The 20,680-nt window shown below is 46.2% G+C and overlaps 1 protein-coding gene across 4 annotated transcripts in view; it reads right to left on the reverse strand.

Moving 5' to 3' along the window:
- The window catches only part of LOC147702493 (glucagon-like peptide 1 receptor), a 461,965-nt gene that overhangs the window by 217,271 nt on the left and 224,014 nt on the right, over window positions 1-20,680 (reverse strand). For 3 of the 4 annotated variants that reach the window (XM_086928795.1, XM_086928798.1, XM_086928797.1), the window contains 2 exons: window positions 14,827-14,933; window positions 7,579-7,735 (listed from right to left, as the gene is read on the reverse strand). The exons of the other annotated variant lie outside the window; for it this stretch is intronic. In XM_086928795.1, the coding sequence (XP_086784921.1) occupies window positions 7,579-7,735; window positions 14,827-14,933 (264 nt within the window). The remainder of the gene's footprint in view (window positions 1-7,578; window positions 7,736-14,826; window positions 14,934-20,680) is intronic. 4 annotated transcript variants of the gene reach the window in all.

A 20,680-nucleotide genomic window follows, 5' to 3' on the forward strand; every position in this document is an offset into this window, starting at 1 on the left:
TAATTTGCCATAAGCTAGTCAGTAGGGGTGACCCCTGGCTCCTCCCTGACCAATGTGAAAAAAAGTTCCCAGTGGCAATCTTACCCACTTTTGCAGCAGTTTCTGTTTGCTCTTCTGTAAACAATCCCACAGTGCACCTCAGTCCTACAATTCAAGATGGCGAACCCCTTCCTCACTTATGAACAGCCTAGAGTAATGTAGCCACCCACTGGGTTTGGTGCAAGCCTGGTTGGGGAGAACAAAGGGTTGCCTTCTTCAGGTTTCACCTTATATTTACAGGTGAAACGGTAGGCCTCTTTGAATGTTAATTAAGTATCTGGGTTCACCCTAACCAGTCTTCCTGAAAGGGGAAGAAAAACATCTCTCGACACTTAGGCCATTTTTCAAGCTTTGGAAGAAGTTTTCACACCTTATTAAAGCTGAGCAGAGGCCGACCAGTTGTCAATTTTTTAATACTAATTAGCCAACTGGATGTTCAGGCAAGTAAAAGGTAACTTTCAAATTATTTGCCTAAATATCTATTACAAATCTGACTTTGACATTAAATTGGATTTTTACTATATATTAAAAATAGTCTTTGAATGACTGTTGCAACTGTTTCCTGTCAAAAGGTACAGAATAAAGTTTATAATCTGTACTTCGACTTTTTCCTGCATTGAGCTACAGCTCTGGCAGTAAAAATACATTTTAGGACCTAATCACTGAAAGTACATGGCTATTTGAATTTCACACATATTCCACTTTTAAATATCAGGCACCATACCCAGTGGGTGTTAATGAGTACTTAGGGGTGACTTATGGAAGATTTTAAAGCTGGCCTTTCTGCATGTCTGTTAGAAATGGGATCCCTGGCTGGCCAGGACTTGCGCCACAGTCAGTCAGAGACCACCACTTCTAAGTCAGGGCAAGGGAGTTACACGCCAAGATAACCCCTGCTCACCCTCTAGGTAACGTGGCGCGAGCAGCAAGGCTAAACTTGGAGGCGATATGAGTTAAGTATTTTTGCACGCACCCCAGCAACAACACCCAAGGCCCGCCACAAAGGAAACTTCACAAAAGGTTATATATAAAAATAGCCTTTGTATTACACCAAAACACATTAGATAAAAACACACACTTTACAATGTGCCAACAGGCACGGGCAGAATTTACAGGGGATATGTACAAGACAGGGCCACCTGGACCACTGTCAGGAATCAGCACTTTTAGAACTTGAAATACTGTTAGAAATAGCCCTTAGAACATAGAGTATAAATCACTGTAGCACAAAATAGAACGTAAGCACACAACCAGTAACCACTGGTAACAGGTAAGTACCACCTACGCAATCCTAACCACCTTAGGAACAGGTCACGCAGGGAACCAGGAGCTCACTAGCACCACCTGTACTAGCAAGAACAACCACCTAAGTATCACAATACCTGTAGGGGTATAAACACATTACACATGATGTATCATAACACATTCAGAGGTGTAGGGAAGGAAAACACATGATGCAGAATCTACATTCAGCGGTGTGAGAACAAGGCACATGACGCATAAAAACACATTCAGAGGTGCAGCACAGGAGAACATATGATGCATAAACAACACATTCAGAGGTGTAAGGAAGGAAAACACATGATGCCTAAAAACATTCAGAGGTGTATCAAAGAACACAATTGCGCCAAAATCACATTAGCCACAACCTGTGGCAGTCCCTAGGCCAACTGGCCTCTCTAGGGCTAGGACACCCTGTGTCCCAGTGTCAGGGGCCTAAATGTGGCAGCTGCCCACGAAGTGCTGGGCAGCTGGTGTAGAGAATGGGGAGGCCAACTTCGGAGCCTCGCAGGCTCTGAACATATACTTGTCCCCTTTTTGGGAGCCTCACTGGCCTCTGAAAACACACCTAGAACAATGGTGCCCCCGGGGAGCCTTTGCGGCTCGAACACAAATATGGCCCCGTCGTTGGTGCCTCTCTTAGGCTCGAATTAGAATGCCAGCTGAGCCTCTCGTGGCTTGAAACAGAATGCGGCCTTGTCGGAGCCTCGGGGCTCAAGAACAACTCTGGCGCTGTAAGCTGGAGTCCCCCTTCTGGGGACTCCTAAAGGCAATGGTGCGCCTTGAGCCCGTCACAAATATGCCCCACGAACCTCGTGGGCTCTAAACAAATTGCCCCCGCAACGTAGGAGCAGTCCGCTGCCCTTGAGGCTGCTCTAGGGATGTGCCTGGGCCCCGACGGGGCCTTCAATGAGCAAGGGGGTCGCCTACTTGGTTGGAGTCCCCCTCCTGGGGACTCAACAAGACAATGACCCCTGGAGCCCTGGGCAGAGGAGCGACCCCGGAGCCTGCCCGCACTCACCGGCTATCTGGGGAGGCGGCGTCTCCTGGTGGCGTCGACTCTCCTGCTGGCTTCTACCAGTGGGGCTCTCTCCTCCTTCTCCGGAGCCTTGGCTGCTCCGTCTCTGCTGCGGCCGGCCTTCTTTCGCTGCGGGGCTCTCCTCTCCTCATGGGAGCCCCGCGAGTGCCGGCAGTCTTCCACCTCACAGGGCAGGAGTGTGGGGAAGCCCTCGAGGTCAGGCCAATCCCTGCGCGGCCCCAGGATGACGCGATGTGAACCCTGACAGCCGGGAACCAATCCCAGCGCGTCCAGGAGGCGGGACCAGCACTCGGCTCGGGATCTCCCGGGACCGTGAAGTTTTCAGGCACAATACGGGGTAGGCTCCCGTTCTAAATATTTAAATCAAAGAAATACGCGGCGTGGGCAGCCGCTAGAGCAGCAAAATGCAGGGTAGGCACCTGCCTTACAAAAGCGCTCCCAAGTGCTCTAAGATGACGAACAGCACTCCCAGACGCTGCTGGATAATAAAGCGCTCCCAAGCGCTCTAGGCACAGATAAAGCGATTCCTGGCGCTAGAGATGAAGCCAGCACTCCCAAGCGCTTTAGGACAAAGTACCAGCGCTCCCAGGCACTGGAGGGGTGCCACAGTCCAGCAGAAAGTCCTTCCAGGAGTACAGCAAGGCAGGGGGGGCAAGACTGGGCCCAGAGCCAGCTCACTGGGCCTCCAGGCAGGGAGGCAATCCAAGTGGCGGTCCTCCTGCACAGCAACAGCAGCAGCCCCCTCAGGATCCTGGCAGAGAACATTTTGTTAGGGGACACAGCCCCTTCTTATACTGTAAATTCATTTTTCTGTAGGTGCAGGGTGGGGGAGAAACCAGTTGCAGCTGGTTTTGGAGCACCCTTGATGTGCTCAACCACCCTTTTCATTCACTGGCAGGGCTATGGTCATCAGACGCACCACAAGGGCCGGAGCCAGCATTGTGTGGGGAAAGCCCAGCCCCATTCAGGACCAGGTGCAGCCCCTCCCTCACATCAGCATGCTAATCTCTCCATTCGCCACCGGGGCAAACCCACACAGACTTTCTGGAGCCAGGCTTGCCAGCCAGCTCCAGTCAATCACAATCCAGCACCCTCACTGCACACACACACATCAATGTCTAGAAGTGGCAGCATTCACTCTCACGAGTTCGCACATACCAAACTCGAGCATGCACACCTCACGCATCAGGAACTACCAGGGACACAGACATTCCCCATGCATTCCTATGGGAAGGCAGGACAACCTTACTCCACGCACTCAGAGTGCGCACGCACTTTCCACTGGGACACAGTGAAAGTGCGCAGAACCCAAAAATCACCATCACCAGGTCACCATTAAAAGAAAAAACTTTAGGGGTGAACCTGCCAGAAGGGCCAAGTCCGTTATCAAAAACAATGGTCCTTGACCAAATTGAAAACTGAAGAATTTATCACATTTATAATCATTAATTACTCAGTTTGAGCCTTCATTATGGAAGGGCCAAGTCCAACACTGTCAAAAAGGATTATTATGGCAGGTCTGTCCCGTAGATTTTAGGCCACATTAGTAAGGTTACACAGGGTTTGCCTCAAGCCATGTTTCCTCTGTTACTGTAGTGGATGGCGCAATCAGTTCTACAATACACAAGTGACATTTAACTTTCCATGTCATGGGTGCATTTCTGCACCATATACTATGGCCGTATAGGATATTTAATTATGTAAATTAGGTTTGAGAACATTTTGTAGTATTAAATGGGGAAGCACAAGCACTTTGCTTCTGGTTAGCAGGTGTAAAGTGAACAGATTTCCAAATCCAAGAAAACAGATAGGGCAAAAGGTGGGGGAACCACTGAAAAAAATGGCAAATTCCCACACTGCGAATATGATCTGTGGGCCTTAGGGGATTATGCAATGGTTCCTGCACCCCCTAATGTCTGTGTATGATGCTCTGTCCAGGCAAATATATGGCCCATATCTCAAACCAGCTGCAGTGGAAATATAGTGATTACTGTGTGGACCGGGGGCTTGAGGGGGGTGCGCCCGCACATAGCGCTGAGTTCGGGGTGGGGAGCCAGTGACAGGCGCTGTTTTAGAAATAGTTAATGGGTTTTAAATCACCTGCTGCAGAGTTACTTGTGTGTCCAGCAGTTTGCAGAAACAATAAAATTGTCAAGATAACTCAGGTGATTAAAGTACCTGCTGGAGAAAGATCGAGTGTTGCCTAGTGGCAGTTTTGACTCATAATTAAGTAGCGCAGAGGTTTAATATGCCTGCTGCAAAGAACGTGTACCATGCAGATCGCAGACCTGTTTTTTTATGTGGATAGCTCAATGGATTACTACTTTCGTCACAGAGATCCCTTTGTTACTTGCAGTTCATAAATTACAATCCTAATATAGCACAGTTAGCTTTGGACTGCCATCAAAGAGCTGCATGCAAACTGCAGGGTATAGATGCGAACATTAAGCTTTTCCCCACCCTTTTATTATCCTAATGTCGCTGAAAAGGGTTTGTTTGGGTAGTTATACATTGTAATTAGTACAGTTTGTGTTTCCCCAGTGCAAGCAACATTAAAATAAACAAAAACGGCCTATTAGCATGGATGACGTGATTCCTACAACGTGTCGCCCTCATTGTCCTATGTTACATTTCCTATAGACTGATTTACACATATATGGTTTATTGCCTTTGTATAGCATGTATGTGATGTAAAGTGCTCCGACGCCCTACACTGGTATGAGTAGCGCCATAAAACAAATGAAATGCTAGTGAGAGACGAACTAAGGAGTGGTGAGGGGATCGGGTGGGGGGTGTCAGTGAGGGAATCTGTAGAGAAGGAGGTCAATGGGGGAGGCGGGAGAGGGGCCGCACAGATGGTCGCACCACCATAAATGCTTTGTGGTCACCGCATGAACTTTTTAGGACCTTCTGTGGACAGGTATGAAACATTTGCAAAGAGAAAGTTGTCCACATTTTCCAGGCGTGCGACTTCGTCGGGAGCAGACAGCGTGCAGCAGCTGTTTGTGGCGCGTGGCCCCTATGAGGGCAAAGGGCACAATGCCAGTACAGTCATTTCACATTCGGGAATGGAGGCCTGCTGACCCGCGCAGGCCTCCGTGGCAGCGTTTACAACTGCTCACTAGCAGTCGCAAGCCCGATTCCTGCCTCGTTAATATTTACACGCAAAGAGGTTTGTGGGGCTTAGTGGAAATACCTTTTACAGCGCGAGGGCTTTGGACATTCCTGCAATGCAAGGGAGAGATTGGCCACACGCCCAGCTCAGAAGCATGTGCTGCACCAGCCTCCTGTGGCAAGCAGGCCCAGTGATGCTGTCACATCAATGTTAAAAGTTTCTTTCAACGTGTGTGTGGCTGCTTTCAAGTTTGGTATGTTTCGTTGTTTGTTAGCTCGTTATGAAATTAATGTTATTTAAGCCCATACCAGGACATGTTAATTGTTTTTAGGTTTTTATTTCAATTTATATTGAGCTGCCGATGGGTTTTCACCTATGGATTCGAAGTGTATTTTTTCACCTGGATGGAGATTCTCAATGAAAGCAACCTTTAACCTGTGTTGACCAAGCAGATTTATAAGATGTACTCATTGCTTTAATGCAGTGAGTATGGCTTTCACATCAGTGAGCTGCACATGGCCAACACCCTCCCACACCCACTTCATGTATATACTAGTATTTTATTGATTATGGTAAAGCTAAGGAAAATAGGGTTTTTGTACTTGCCTAATTTATTATGCCTAAATACATTAACTTTCGTTTTTTAAGTACAGAGAGTATTGATTCTTTATTTGTTTTTATCATATTTTATTTTTTTGTTTCTTCATTTGTGGACCACATTTTGTTTTCTGAGATATTTTGACACAGATGTGTCGCTGTAGAAAGCCAAACCCTGCTTATGGACTTGTTTGTAATTAGTATTTTTATGGTCTAGTGCCTCTGTGCGGAAAACAATTCTTGTGTTGCTATGGGCGCTAATCATTTCATGGTTGGACCAGGTGCACGTGGCAACTTGTTACTGTCTTTTTTTCTTACCAGACTGGGCACAGTCACGAGTGCGAGCTCGGTATTAACTGTTTCTGCTGTTCCAGATGTAAGCTGGGGTGTTACCTGTTTCTGCCTATTTCGTGTAGCAGTAGTATATTGACAGTTTCTGCAATTTTATTGTGCCACCGTGGAATAATCTGCTACTTTTTGTTCTTCTGGCCATTTAGCACTGCCTGTTTCTACAGGTTATCTGTGCATGCTGGGTATTACCTGCTTCTGTCATTTCTAATTAAATGTTCTTGTTCGCAAGATGTAGTCCTCAAGTTGGTTAAGTCGGGGCGAGGAGTGTCCTCGGGTATAGATTCTAGTGCTGCAGTCTCCTCAGGGGTGTGAGGTGTCACCGAGTTTACAGGGATACCCAAGCTAATCCAAGGGAACCACTAGGGGCGGATTGGATCAAACTATAATCCACCAGTCCCAAAACACAGTTGTCATTCCTATTCAATGAGACTTTAATTTCCTTTCTAGTTGCTAGATTTCTTGTCATGAATCCCTGGTATTTCTAGTGGCATTTGATTCTTGGCTGGCATACTCTCTTTGGCCAATTCCTCCACCTCAATATCTGTTCTACTTCCTGCACTGTGGTGGTCCATGCCTGCACCCCTGGTCCAATCCTGTTTGGGTCGCCACCCTCCATTGCCTACAGTTGTGCCCCTTGCAGTATTCACACCCAGTCCCAGTTCTGCATGTGTATTGCACTCCTCCTGAAGGTTTCTGTCATGTTGTGATGAGATTCCTATTGTTCCCCAAAGACCGTGTGTGCCTGGTTCGCTTTCCCTGTGTAGTCTTTGACATGTTTTTGACAGAGCCCAGATGAAAAGGGAGACAGGTAGATGACGCTACCCGGAGAAAGAGGGTGTTGGGCCGATGCGAGAGCCCTGCAAGTAGAGAGACAGGTGGATGAGAGAACCTGCAAAGATACTCCAGTTTAGTGGAATACAAGCCAGATAGAAGAAGCTGCAGGAAGGACAGGCTGATAATGATGGAATGGGACAGCCAGAGGTAGAGTAGCAAATGGAAGCAGCTAAAGATAGGGTTGGCATATGACATTTGAAAAAACACAAGAGGCATATTGACACAGACATGGGTTTTAAGTGGGTCATCATCTGCGCTTGGCTTAGGGCCGTTAAGACATAGTGACCTCCAAGCTGATTTGACCTTCGATGACCCCTCTTACCTTTGTGTGGTGACCCTCCAGCCAGGCATGAGTTGGGTCCAATGCGGCCTGGTACTGATGCTTTAGGACGGCATCCTTCACCAGCACAGACACAGCCCGAAGCATGAAGGACACAAACAGGTGCAGGTGGATCCGGTGCCGCAGGTCCCAGAGGCGCCTGGACAAGGGGCAAGATCACAAGACCTCAGTTCTTTGGTGAGGCTGCGTCCACTGACAGCACAGATTCGAGGGAACTCTGGATATATCTAGCAGGTGCAGTGTTTGAAGGACGGCAAACCCTCAGACAGGACACGTGACCTTCATCTATCATACGGCAGTAGTAGTTTTACACTCAGAAATCCTGTAGTAGGAGCCTCCACTTTCTGGTTTGCAGGGGTGGAGGCATGTAAGTCTACACCAAGGTTTAACTCTACCCTCAGAAATGGCGAATACCAAAAAAGTGTAGAGTTACACCTAGGTGTAGTTATAAATATGCACATGAGTACATATACACGTTGATTTATCTTCGAGAATGGCCCTCTAATCAATCACTGCACCCGCTAGCCATGTTTTTGATCACAGCCTGGACAGAGCACCAGGCTGGGACCTAAACAGGGTGGCCAATAAGAGGAAGCAGCAATCCCTCCTGCATGGAGGATATGGTCCTTCCTCTTTTAAAAAAATCACACCCTCTCCCCCATTAGTGTTATAGTTTACAAAGGGACTCTGCCACCACAGGGGGAACATCAATACCAGCATCCATCACTGCAAACACAATGGATCTGCCAATACTGGGGCGGCCGTCAGCATAGACACACAAACACTAGCACAACAGAGCTCAATGCAAACCAAGGAGCACCAGCAATACAGGTGATACGACTGATGTAGAGAAACTGGAAACACAGATACACAGAGCACTTCTAAAAGAAAACTCACCCATAACCACTGGGTCAACCGTCAACACAAGAGGTACTACCAACGCCTTATAATCAAAAGCATGATAGAGAGAGGGATTGAGAGCTCGGATGTGATACAGTCCCACTAGGTAGGTCATCTATCAGCCCTCTCTTGTACTGTCATTTTGGCCTCAGATGAGGATTTGGCTTGTGCATTTGTGACACACCTTGTGTCTATCACTACCAGGGGTAATATTCTTGTAAACGTGTCACACAAGTGTTAAACAGTGCACAAGCAGCGGGCACAGCCTCTGAAGAGTTGTAGTGGAACTTTAAAAGGGTACAATGTTATACACTTTTCTCCTAATTTTACAATGGTATCCCAGTGCTGTTTTTAAAAGCAACATAACCTTAGGAAAGGACCCAGTTAGGCCCATCTGACATGGTACTCAAACTTTACCATATTAAACATTCAGATATATATTCAGATACCGGAAAGACTAGCTGTGCGATTTCTGAAGCACTGTGAAATGTATTATTAAAATTTCGAATTTCCTATCCGATTTTCCCAAGGTTATATAAAACAAGTTTGCTGAAGTTAGGAACTCTTACATTTTTCTAGGCTTCAAGTAACGTTGTGAGCTGGCCTGGAAAAGGTAATCTGATTGTTTAGGCGGCCTGTCTGATTAAAACCATACACAGAAAATACACCCCGCTGTGGGAGGCTGCAGTTCAGCCCCACCCCTAGGCTTATTCGGGATTGGAGCCAAATCAGCAGGGGAAAGCCTTTTAAAGCCCTAGAACCCAGGCGACAGGTTCTTTGCTGAAGCTGACAAGAACCACAAATAGCATCTTCTCCCAAACAAGCATTTTAAGAGATATCCTGCAGAATCAAGGCGTATGATTTCAAGGTCTGTTAAGAAACTCATGCTCGAGTTCCATATGCTTTTCTGTCGTTAGGGGAGGAGGCTGGCACCGTTAAGTTTCCAGTTGGTCTTTTAAAGGGCTTAAAAATTCCAACAAAATTAAGCCTCTCCCTATTTAGTGGCAACCGTTCGACAAGGTCACTGAATATCTTTGGGGACGGCGAGCCATCTCTGCGTCAGGAGAGCTTCTTGCTTGCCTATGTCCCTGCAGAAGTGAAGAATGATTCCAGGGGAGATCTGCACCAGGGGGGTGCCCGTGAGGCAGGCTTGCTGTTGGTGCCCAAGTTCGAGGAGGTCTACATGACTGTTGTCTGAAACCTACGGTGGTAGCAGGTGAAAACAAAAGATTTCAAAAACAAAGACTGAAAAAATCTACCGCTAGTAGAACTCCCATAGATACATTTTTCCCTACAAAAAATAGACATGAACCTGACCCTGATCTCAAGCATGTGCCCAAAAGTGCTAAGCCTGGAATTACAACAGTATATTATCCCAGCCTTAAAACTATTAATTTATTTATGAAGTTTTGTATAGCGTAAACTAGACCCAGTGAGGGTATCAATAGGTGGGAAGTGAGTTTGACTGGATCTTGGAATTTAACATAGGTCAGCCGTTTTGTAGGGGTATACTTATGTATGGTTCATGTACTGGCATTAGATATTTAGGTTTTTTCAGTCTACATTTTGACGGCCGGCATTTTACATGGAATCACTGTGATGCCCTGCACCCTTGACAGCGAGGGAGAGAAGATTTCCTACCTCACCCCCAAGAGATTTGTGATCGGAAACAGCAGAAGGTGCTCTGAAACCTGGCACTTCAGCCTCTTGGCGCTGTGCCTCTTGGAAGGCAGAAGCTGGAAGGTGGCCCCACAAGCAGGGCTGTTTCGACAAGGTATTAGCAGGACTGGTTAATTTGGCAGTAGGGTCAAAGAAAAAATATGTGTAAGACCAGGGAAGTGTGTGTTTATATTACTATAGAGCCTAAACTAGAAAATCGCTGAACTTAGTAGTGCAAGCTTCTACTTGTTTGGTGGCACTACCCCTCCTTGCCCCCTTTCCAGGACACTGTCACATTGTAGGTCATTTTTTTGTGAGTTTTCTTCTTTTTTACTTTCCTAGCTGTTTGATAAAATCGTTGAGGGGGTTACGCCAATAAACTATTGTTCCATTGTAATACTACTTAAAGATTCTCAGATAGACTGCAATAGTCATTCCGTGTCTGCCTATGGACTGCCAGTGACTTACTCACACGCTCATTCGGCAGGTCTGATCAAATCCCATCGCAAACACCTCATTAACCCCCTGTTGCCACATCACTGACCTCAATCACCTCATTAACCAGCTCTCACCACATCACTGACTTCAATCACCTCATTAACCAGCTCTCATCACATCACTGACCTCAATCACCTCATTAACCAGCTCTCACCACATCACTGGCCTCACACACCTCATTAACCAGCTCTCACCACATCACTGACTTCAATCACCTCATTAACCAGCTCTCACCACATCACTGACTTCAATCACCTCATTAACCAGCTCTCACCACATCACTGACCTCAATCACCTCATTAACCAGCTCTCACCACATCACTGGCCTCACACACCTCATTAACCAGCTCTCACCACATCACTGACCTCAATCACCTCATTAACCAGCTCTCACCACATCACTGGCCTCACACACCTCATTAACCAGCTCTCACCACATCACTGGCCTCACACACCTCATTAACCACCTATTGACACATCACTGACCTCAATCACCTCATTAACCAGCTCCCACTACATCACTGCCCTCACACACCTCATTAACCAGCTCTCACCACATCACTGACTTCAATCACTTCATTAACCAGCTCTCACCACATCACTGACTTCAATCACCTCATTAACCAGCTCTCACCACATCACTGGCCTCACACACCTCATTAACCAGCTCTCACCACATCACTGACTTCAATCACCTCATTAACCAGCTCTCACCACTTCAGTGGCCTCAATCACCTCATTAACCATCTCTCACCACATCACTGACTTCAATCACCTCATTAACCAGCTCACACCACATCAGTGGCCTCAATCACCTCATTAACCAGCTCTCACCCCATCACTGACTTCAATCACCTCATTAACCAGCTCTCACCACATCACTGGCCTCACACACCTCATTAACCAGCTCTCACCACATCACTGACTTCAATCACCTCATTAACCAGCTCTCACCACATCAGTGGCCTCAATCACCTCATTAACCATCTCTCACCACATCACTGACTTCAATCCCTTCATTAACCAGCTCTCACCACATCACTGGCCTCACACACCTCATTAACCAGCTCTCACCACATCACTGGCCTCACACACCTCATTATCCACCTATTGCCACATCACTGACCTCAATCACCTCATTAACCAGCTCTCACCACATCACTGACTTCAATCACCTCATTAACCAGCTCTCACCACATCACTGACCTCAATCACCTCATTAACCAGCTCTCACCACATCACTGGCCTCACACACCTCATTAACCAGCTCTCACCACATCACTGGCCTCACACACCTCATTAACCAACTATTGCCACATCACTGACCTCAATCACCTCATTAACCAGCTCCCACTACATCACTGGCCTCACACACCTCATTAACCAGCTCTCACCACATCACTGACCTCAATCACTTCATTAACCAGCTTTCACCACATCACTGACTTCAATCACCTCATTAACCGGCTCTCACCACATCACTGGCCTCACACACCTCATTAACCAGCTCTCACCACATCACTGACTTCAATCACCTCATTAACCAGCTCTCACCACTTCAGTGGCCTCAATCACCTCATTAACCATCTCTCACCACATCACTGACTTCAATCACCTCATTAACCAGCTCACACCACATCAGTGGCCTCAATCACCTCATTAACCAGCTCTCACCCCATCACTGACTTCAATCACCTCATTAACCAGCTCTCACCACATCAGTGGCCTCACACACCACATTAACCAGCTTTCACCACATCACTGACTTCAATCACCTCATTAACCAGCTCTCACCACATCACTGGCCTCACACACCTCAGTAACCAGCTCTCACCACATCACTGACTTCAATCACCTCATTAACCAGCTCTCACCACATCACTGACTTCAATCACTTCATTAACCAGCTCTCACCACATCACTGGCCTCACACACCTCATTAACCAGCTCTCACCACATCACTGACTTCAATCACCTCATTAACCAGCTCTCAGCACATCAGTGGTCTCATACACCTCATTAACCAGCTCTCACCACATCACTGACTTCAATCACCTCATTAACCAGCTCTCAGCACATCACTGGCCTCACACACCTCATTAACCAGCTCTCACCACATTACTGACTTCAATCACCTCATTAACCAGCTCTCAGCACATCACTGGCCTCACACACCTCATTAACCAGCTCTCACCACATCACTGACCTCAATCACCTCATTAACCAGCTCTCACCACATCACTGGCCTCACACACCTCATTAACCAGCTCTCACCACATCACTGGCCTCACACACCTCATTAACCACCTATTGACACATTACTGACCTCAATCACCTCATTAACCAGCTCCCACTACATCACTGCCCTCACACACCTCATTAACCAGCTCTCACCACATCACTGACTTCAAGCACTTCATTAACCAGCTCTCACCACATCACTGACTTCAATCACCTCATTAACCAGCTCTCACCACATCACTGGCCTCACACACCTCATTAACCAGCTCTCACCACATCACTGACTTCAATCACCTCATTAACCAGCTCTCACCACTTCAGTGGCCTCAATCACCTCATTAACCATCTCTCACCACATCACTGACCTCAATCACCTCATTAACCAGCTCTCACCACATCAGTGGCCTCAATCACCTCATTAACCATCTCTCACCACATCACTGACTTCAATCCCTTCATTAACCAGCTCTCACCACATCACTGGCCTCACACACCTCATTAACCAGCTCTCACCACATCACTGGCCTCACACACCTCATTAACCAGCTCTCACCACATCACTGACCTCAATCACCTCATTAACCAGCTCTCACCACATCACTGGCCTCACACACCTCATTAACCAGCTCTCACCACATCACTGGCCTCACACACCTCATTAACCAACTCTCACCACATCACTGGCCTCACACACATCATTAACCACCTATTGCCACATCACTGACCTCAATCACCTCATTAACCAGCTCTCACCACTTCACTGACTTCAATCACCTCATTAACCAGCTCTCACCACATCACTGACCTCAATCACCTCATTAACCAGCTCTCACCACATCACTGGCCTCACACACCTCATTAACCAGCTCTCACCACATCACTGGCCTCACACACCTCATTAACCAACTATTGCCACATCACTGACCTCAATCACCTCATTAACCAGCTCCCACTACATCACTGGCCTCACACACCTCATTAACCAGCTCTCACCACATCACTGACTTCAATCACTTCATTAACCAGCTTTCACCACATCACTGACTTCAATCACCTCATTAACCAGCTCTCACCACATCACTAGCCTCACACACCTCATTAACCAGCTTTCACCACATCACTGACTTCAATCACCTCATTAACCAGCTCTCACCACTTCAGTGGCCTCAATCACCTCATTAACCATCTCTCACCACATCACTGACTTCAATCACCTCATTAACCAGCTCACACCACATCAGTGGCCTCAATCACCTCATTAACCAGCTCTCACCCCATCACTGACTTCAATCACCTCATTAACCAGCTCTCACCACATCAGTGGCCTCACACACCTCAGTAACCAGCTCTCACCACATCACTGACTTCAATATCCTCATTAACCAGCTCTCACCACATCACTGACTTCAATCACTTCATTAACCAGCTCTCACCACATCACTGGCCTCACACACCTCATTAACCAGCTCTCACCACATCACTGACTTCAATCACCTCATTAACCAGCTCTCAGCACATCAGTGGTCTCATACACCTCATTAACCAGCTCTCACCACATCACTGACTTCAATCACCTCATTAACCAGCTCTCAGCACATCACTGGCCTCACACACCTCATTAACCAGCTCTCACCACATTACTGACTTCAATCACCTCATTAACCAGCTCTCAGCACATCACTGGCCTCACACACCTCATTACCCAGCTCTCACCACATCACTGACTTCAATCACCTCATTAACCAGCTCTCACCACATCACTCGCCTCACACACCTCATTAACCAGCTCTCACCACATCACTGACTTCAATCACCTCATCAACCAGCTCTCACCACATCAGTGGCCTCAATCACCTCAGTGGAGCTACAGAGAATTGAGCCAATGGGATGTGGGGACTGTACCTGTCTTGCTTAGATTTCTGGTTACTTTACCTGAAATAAACAAAGATGGCGGCGGCTCCAGCCAGAGAGACCAAGGACAAGGAATACCCGACTGTGTAAACGATCTGCATACTCTGGAAATACACTAGCTGTGCCTCCTGGAGGTGGGGTGAAGGAAGATGGAGAGGAGATGGATGAAGATGGGTAAGTCCGGGGATTGAGGAGAGGGATCACAGGTTTGAAAAGGGGAAGTTAGAGGTAGATAGGAATGAGAGCATGGACAAAAACACATACAATGTTTATTTCAATGTATTTATGGGTGAAATCATGGTTTTTGATACTGTGTGTTTCATTCAGGCAAGATCATTCTACCAGTTCTGCTCTATCCCCCCTCCCACTGTAGCGGGAATTCCGTTCTCCTACAGTACCGTGCATTGAGGCCTGGAACCTCGGTGAATTAGGATGGCCCAAAACTCACCTCAGTACCCAAAATCCCCTTACCAAGCTAGCTACAGTGTCTCATTGGTCATAACAAACTCCCAATGCTTAGACAGACCAGAACATGAACTTAGAGTACCTCAGGAATCGTGGAACACATGAACACTCTTTCGTTATATAATCATCACAAACCAGAACGTGGAGTAAAAGAGGACACATGCTCATTTGAAATATTTATTTACTAATGCAAGGTTCTCAAACGCAGTATCTTGTATAATACTAGCAAACATATTATAAGCAACAAAGTTATCAGCATAATTATCAGTTCATAAAAGGCGAATGGTGAGAGCATACTAATATGCTGAAATGAATAGAAATTAACAATGTCTAATTCACACACTCCCTATTTAGTACAGTATCTTTATATCTATGAAGTTCTCATTTGGGTTTTAGCAGGGCGGGCCCATACCTTAAAATCTCAGTGGCAGGAGGATCACATCACCTTCCACCAGCTCTCTGCATGCGAAGCACATCAAGTGTGTTTTTGTGCGTTCAGCACAACAATATAAAACTCGCCTAGAGACAGATTTTGGCAGCAGCATGTGTGTTATGTCTATAGGGGTGCGAAGATCAGACCTTACAACAGCACTGGGTTAAGTTATCTGTGTAGCCTTCAGCACTCGCTGTGCAGACAGAGTGCAGAACAAAACTGATATCAGAGCAATAACATATTATTTCTCTAGTAATTCACGAAGCTCTTCTGGGTTGAAAGCTAAAACAACAATTATGTTTAGTGTGCAAAAGTGAAGCAAGAATGAAAACGGCGTGCAAACCTTATAATAAACTCATGCTAACTTAACACAGTATGTAGAAAAGAAGTAGCTACATGACACCACCATTCTTCACACCTCGGAAACAGGACATGATGCTGCCCCCAATATCCTTCATGCCAAACCAGATTCCAAGGAGCTGTGAAGCCTTGTTTCCTTATGACCTTCAGAAGAGCCAGCACTGCCAACTGACAACAAGAGCTTAAATCATCAGATCTCAGGATTTTGTTTTACATGTAGCAGCAAGTTTTATAACAGGCACTCTGTGTTCCTGTCTCTCAGACTTCTCTTTAGGCAGTAGCTTTAGCATCACCCTTAAAAACTTTGGTGGTCCTTGTTTCTCTCTCAAGTCCACTATACTGGTGGTGTTCATGTTCAGAGGACAATTATAAGGAAAAAGGAGTGCTGTGCCACCTGTCTTAGAGTCAACATTACAGTATCACGCTATAGATCTCCTGAGGCGGAAGCCGGGAGCGCGACCTGAATATTTTTAAAAATTTGAGAGTCACTTTTGTGTGTTTTATTCACTTACCCCTCTTCCCCTCCTGGCACCATATCAGGGCACTAGCTTGCTCCTGGCCGGGCCGCGCAGCGGATCTCAGCGCTGCCGCGGAAGAACCACTACAAATCTTGCCGCCATTGCCGGCGTTCGCTGAGGCCACGCCCCTTTCCCTGAGGCCACGCCCACCGCTGAGCTCATATATAAGATGCTGAATACAAGCGCTTTCAGTATCACACTATAGATCTCCTGAGGTGGAAGCCGGGAGCGCGACCTTAATATTTTGAAAAATTTGAGACTCACTTTTGTGTGTTTTTTTCACTTACCCCTCTTCCCCTCCTGGCACCATATCAAGGCACTAGCTTGCTCCTGGCCAGGCCGCGCAGCGGATCTCAGTCCTGCCGCGGAAGAACCACTACAACTCTTGCCGCCATTGCCGGCGTTCGCTGAGGCCACGCCCCTTTTCCTGAGGCCACGCCCACCGCCGAGCTCATATATAAGACGCTGAATACAAGCGCCTTCAGTATCACGCTATAGATCTCCTGAGGCGGAAGCCGGGAGCGCGACCTGAATATTTTTTAAAATTTGAGAGTCACTTTTGTGTGTTTTATTCACTTACCCCTCTTCCCCTCCTGGCACCATATCAGGGCACTAGCTTGCTCCTGGCCAGGCCGCGCAGCGGATCTCAGCGCTGCCGCGGAAGAACCAATACAACTCTTGCCACCATTCCCACGCCCTTTGTCTGAGGCCACGCCCCCCCCCCACTGCCGGCCACCTCCCTACAAAAAAATGTGCACCTTCCGGACGCGCAGCGGACGAGCGCAGCGGGCGCGATGTTTGCGCGCCAAAGGCGCGCCTAAGGCAAGCCCGTCTGCGCCCGTCCGCGCCAAGGTAGCGCCTTGTGCCAGCTATGCTGCCTGTTTTGGCTCAACAGATCTTGATCAGCTACCTTCTGGGCCCCCCTACTCTAGAGAGACGCTCATTCAAATCGGTAAGCACCACGCGGATAAAGGAACATTTACCCTGTTACATACGGTACTCCCACGAGCCGACTTTCTGAGTGACGATCTTCTAAAATGTGGGCTTCTGAATGTTAGGTCCCTGCCTAAACACAGTACAGAGATCCAGCTCTTGATTGATACTCATGAATTAGACATTCTCTTCATGACGGAAACATGGACTCGTCCTGATTGTTTGGTTGACCCCGGATTTGCGTGTCCTCCTGGGTTTAAATTTCTTCATTCTCCTAGGCCTATTGGAAGAGGTGGGGGGGTGGGAGTTATTTTTAGAGCGTCCTGCAGCATTAAGGTCCTCGCTTTAGACCCTACTATGGGCATTGAGCTTTTAGGTCTATCAATTCAGGCCCACTCCGGGACTACTGTCACTGGGATAGTATGTGTAGTAAAGAAGCCTACACAATGAGTAGGTTCAAGCAGGTTTAATGCAGGAAGACAGCTTAACAACCACAGCAGGTAACAGGTATCCTCATCCAGGAATCATAGGCCAGTACAACTCAAGGATAAACATTCCAACAGTAGGCACACTGCTGAGTGACATAGGAGAGTTCTAAATGACATGTAATGGAATACCACACACCTCCCCCCCTTTAAAAAAACAAAAAAAAAATAAATAGATAAAAAAAAATGAAGTGCAAAAGAAATTCAAACTCTAATAAAATCTTTGAACTTAGAAGGAGCAAACTTGGCACGTTCGCTACGTCTTAATGATATCTCTTCACACACAACATCTGATTGATTGTCTATGACAACATTAGGAATCGGTCGAGAATCAGGATTGATTCGAAAATCAGAGTTACTTACAGGTTTTTTTTCCAAATTGTCATAAACTTCATGCGTGCCAGAGAACCCATCTGAGACATGGTCTGAGAGAAGTTTCTGCATACCGGAGGAATTATCTGAAACAAGTTTCTCTGGACAATCTGAAACAAGTTTCTCTGGAAGAGAAGACTTCTGAGAAGGAGTAACAAAGGGTTTGCATAAGGAAATCCTTCTCAAATTCCATATTTTCCCCCCTTCAACTCTGACAGCTTTGCTAAAGATTTCAATTACTTTGATGGGGTCAGACCATCTAGAGACATTCTTGTGAAACAAACCACCCATTTTAACACGAACTCGATCACCCACCTTTACACTGCAAGAGTTATACTTCTTTTTGGCAGAGTGCTGGGTCATGCTTTCTTGGTATTTCCCAATCCGATTCTTTAAAGCCTTGAAATCTACCTCGTAGGGAGTATCACTTTTTAACCACCAGGGAAAGAGTTGAGAACCTGGTTTCCTCCCTCGCAATAATTCAAATGGGGATAAACCAGTGACAGAATTGGGAGACAACCGATAAGTTAATAGAGTAGCCTGGAGAGCTTTCTTCCACTTCAAACCACTCTTAACGGCCAATTGACAAGATTCTTTGATGACTTTGTTGAACCTTTCAACTTGGCCATTGGCTTGTGGAAAATAATTAGAAGTCCTTTTGTGAATAACCCCACATTTTTTCAAAAAACACTCAAACTCATTGCTGATGAACTGTGGCCCATTGTCTGAGATAAGTTCCTCTGGCAAACCTTCTCTAGCAAAAATTTCATCAAGGAAATCAATTACATGTTCTGAGGAAATCTTCTCAACAATTTTTAATTCAAGCCACTTAGAGAAGTAGTCAATTAAAACTAAACCATACATTTCCTTACCAGACTGATAACTGAAAGGTCCAATAATATCAATTGCTAACCTACGCCAAGGACCATTAGCGTACTCAATGGGTGTGATGTTGACAGCCAAACTCTTCACAGATTTATCACTTAAAGAGCAAGGAGAACAATTCCTGACCCAATTATCAACCATGGCATCAATACCAGGCCACCAATAGTGTTCCCTGATCCTTCTCTTGGTGGTAGACATTCCCATGTGCCCTTCATGAGCTAATTTGCAAATCTTTTCTCTCAAACTAGAGGGAGGTATGATCTTATCAGACCTTAGGATAATGTTTTCAGATAGCATTAAATCATCCTTCACTTTGTAAAACGACCCCAACTCACCAGAGAGCTTCCTTTCTTCAGGCCAACCTTTAATCAAATATTGTTTAACAAGATTCAAAACAACATCATTCTCCATGGCTTCAGACCAATTCTTTTCTGAAAGAATTAAGGAACTCTCTTGATCTGAAGTTATGTTAATGTCTGCAAATGAGTACGCAACATCACAGTCTATACTCTCACCAACTTCCACACTGGCTGGGAAACGGGACATACAGTCCGCATGAACATTTAAACGACCTGGAACATAAACAACTTCACAGCGGTATTCCTGTAATTTGGCTGCTAGTCTCGCTAAACGAGCGGTAAGAACTCTACCACCACCTGCGGCTAGCATGGTGATGAGAGGTTTATGGTCAGTTCTTAAGGAAAACTTTGTTCCCCATAGAAACTGTCTGAAATGCTGAGAAGCCCAAGTACAAGCAAGTAATTCTCTCTCTATAGTAGAGTAATTTTTCTCAGCGTCACGTAGGGCTCGAGAAGCGTAAGAGACAACAAACTCGCCAGTTTTGTCTTTTTGCATTAGAACGGCCCCTAGGCCCACATTGCTAGCATCAACATAAACGATACATTCTTTACCCACAGAATAAGGTTTCAAAAACGGGGCTTCAACAATTTATTTCTTTAGTATTCCAAAGGAATTCTCTTGCTCTTTCCCCCAAACAAATTTTGCATTTTTCTTTAGAAGAATTCTTAAGGGATGCACAATATCAGAATAATTTTTAACAAATTTGCCATAGAACTCAGTCAACCCTAAAAAGGAAAGTAACTGTTCTTTTGAACTTGGAGAAGGAGCATTCACAATATTTTGAACATGATTAATTTTAGGTTTGATACCATGACTTGATATCTCATGTCCAAGATACTCAACTTTGTCTTGCCTGAATTTGCACTTATTATATTTCAGAGTAAGACCCTTGGAACGGACTCTAGCCAGAACACATGAAAGATTCTCATCATGATCAGTATGGTCTTTCCCAAAAATCAAAATATCGTCTTGAAAAGCTATAGCCCCTTTGCAGTCTGCTAATAGTTCTTTCATGAGACGCTGGAAGACGGAGGCTGCACTTGCCAACCCAAAAGGCATGCGTA

The sequence above is a fragment of the Lissotriton vulgaris genome, chromosome 7 (genome assembly GCF_964263255.1).
Source record: "Lissotriton vulgaris chromosome 7, aLisVul1.2, whole genome shotgun sequence".
Classification (NCBI taxonomy): domain Eukaryota; kingdom Metazoa; phylum Chordata; class Amphibia; order Caudata; family Salamandridae; genus Lissotriton; species Lissotriton vulgaris.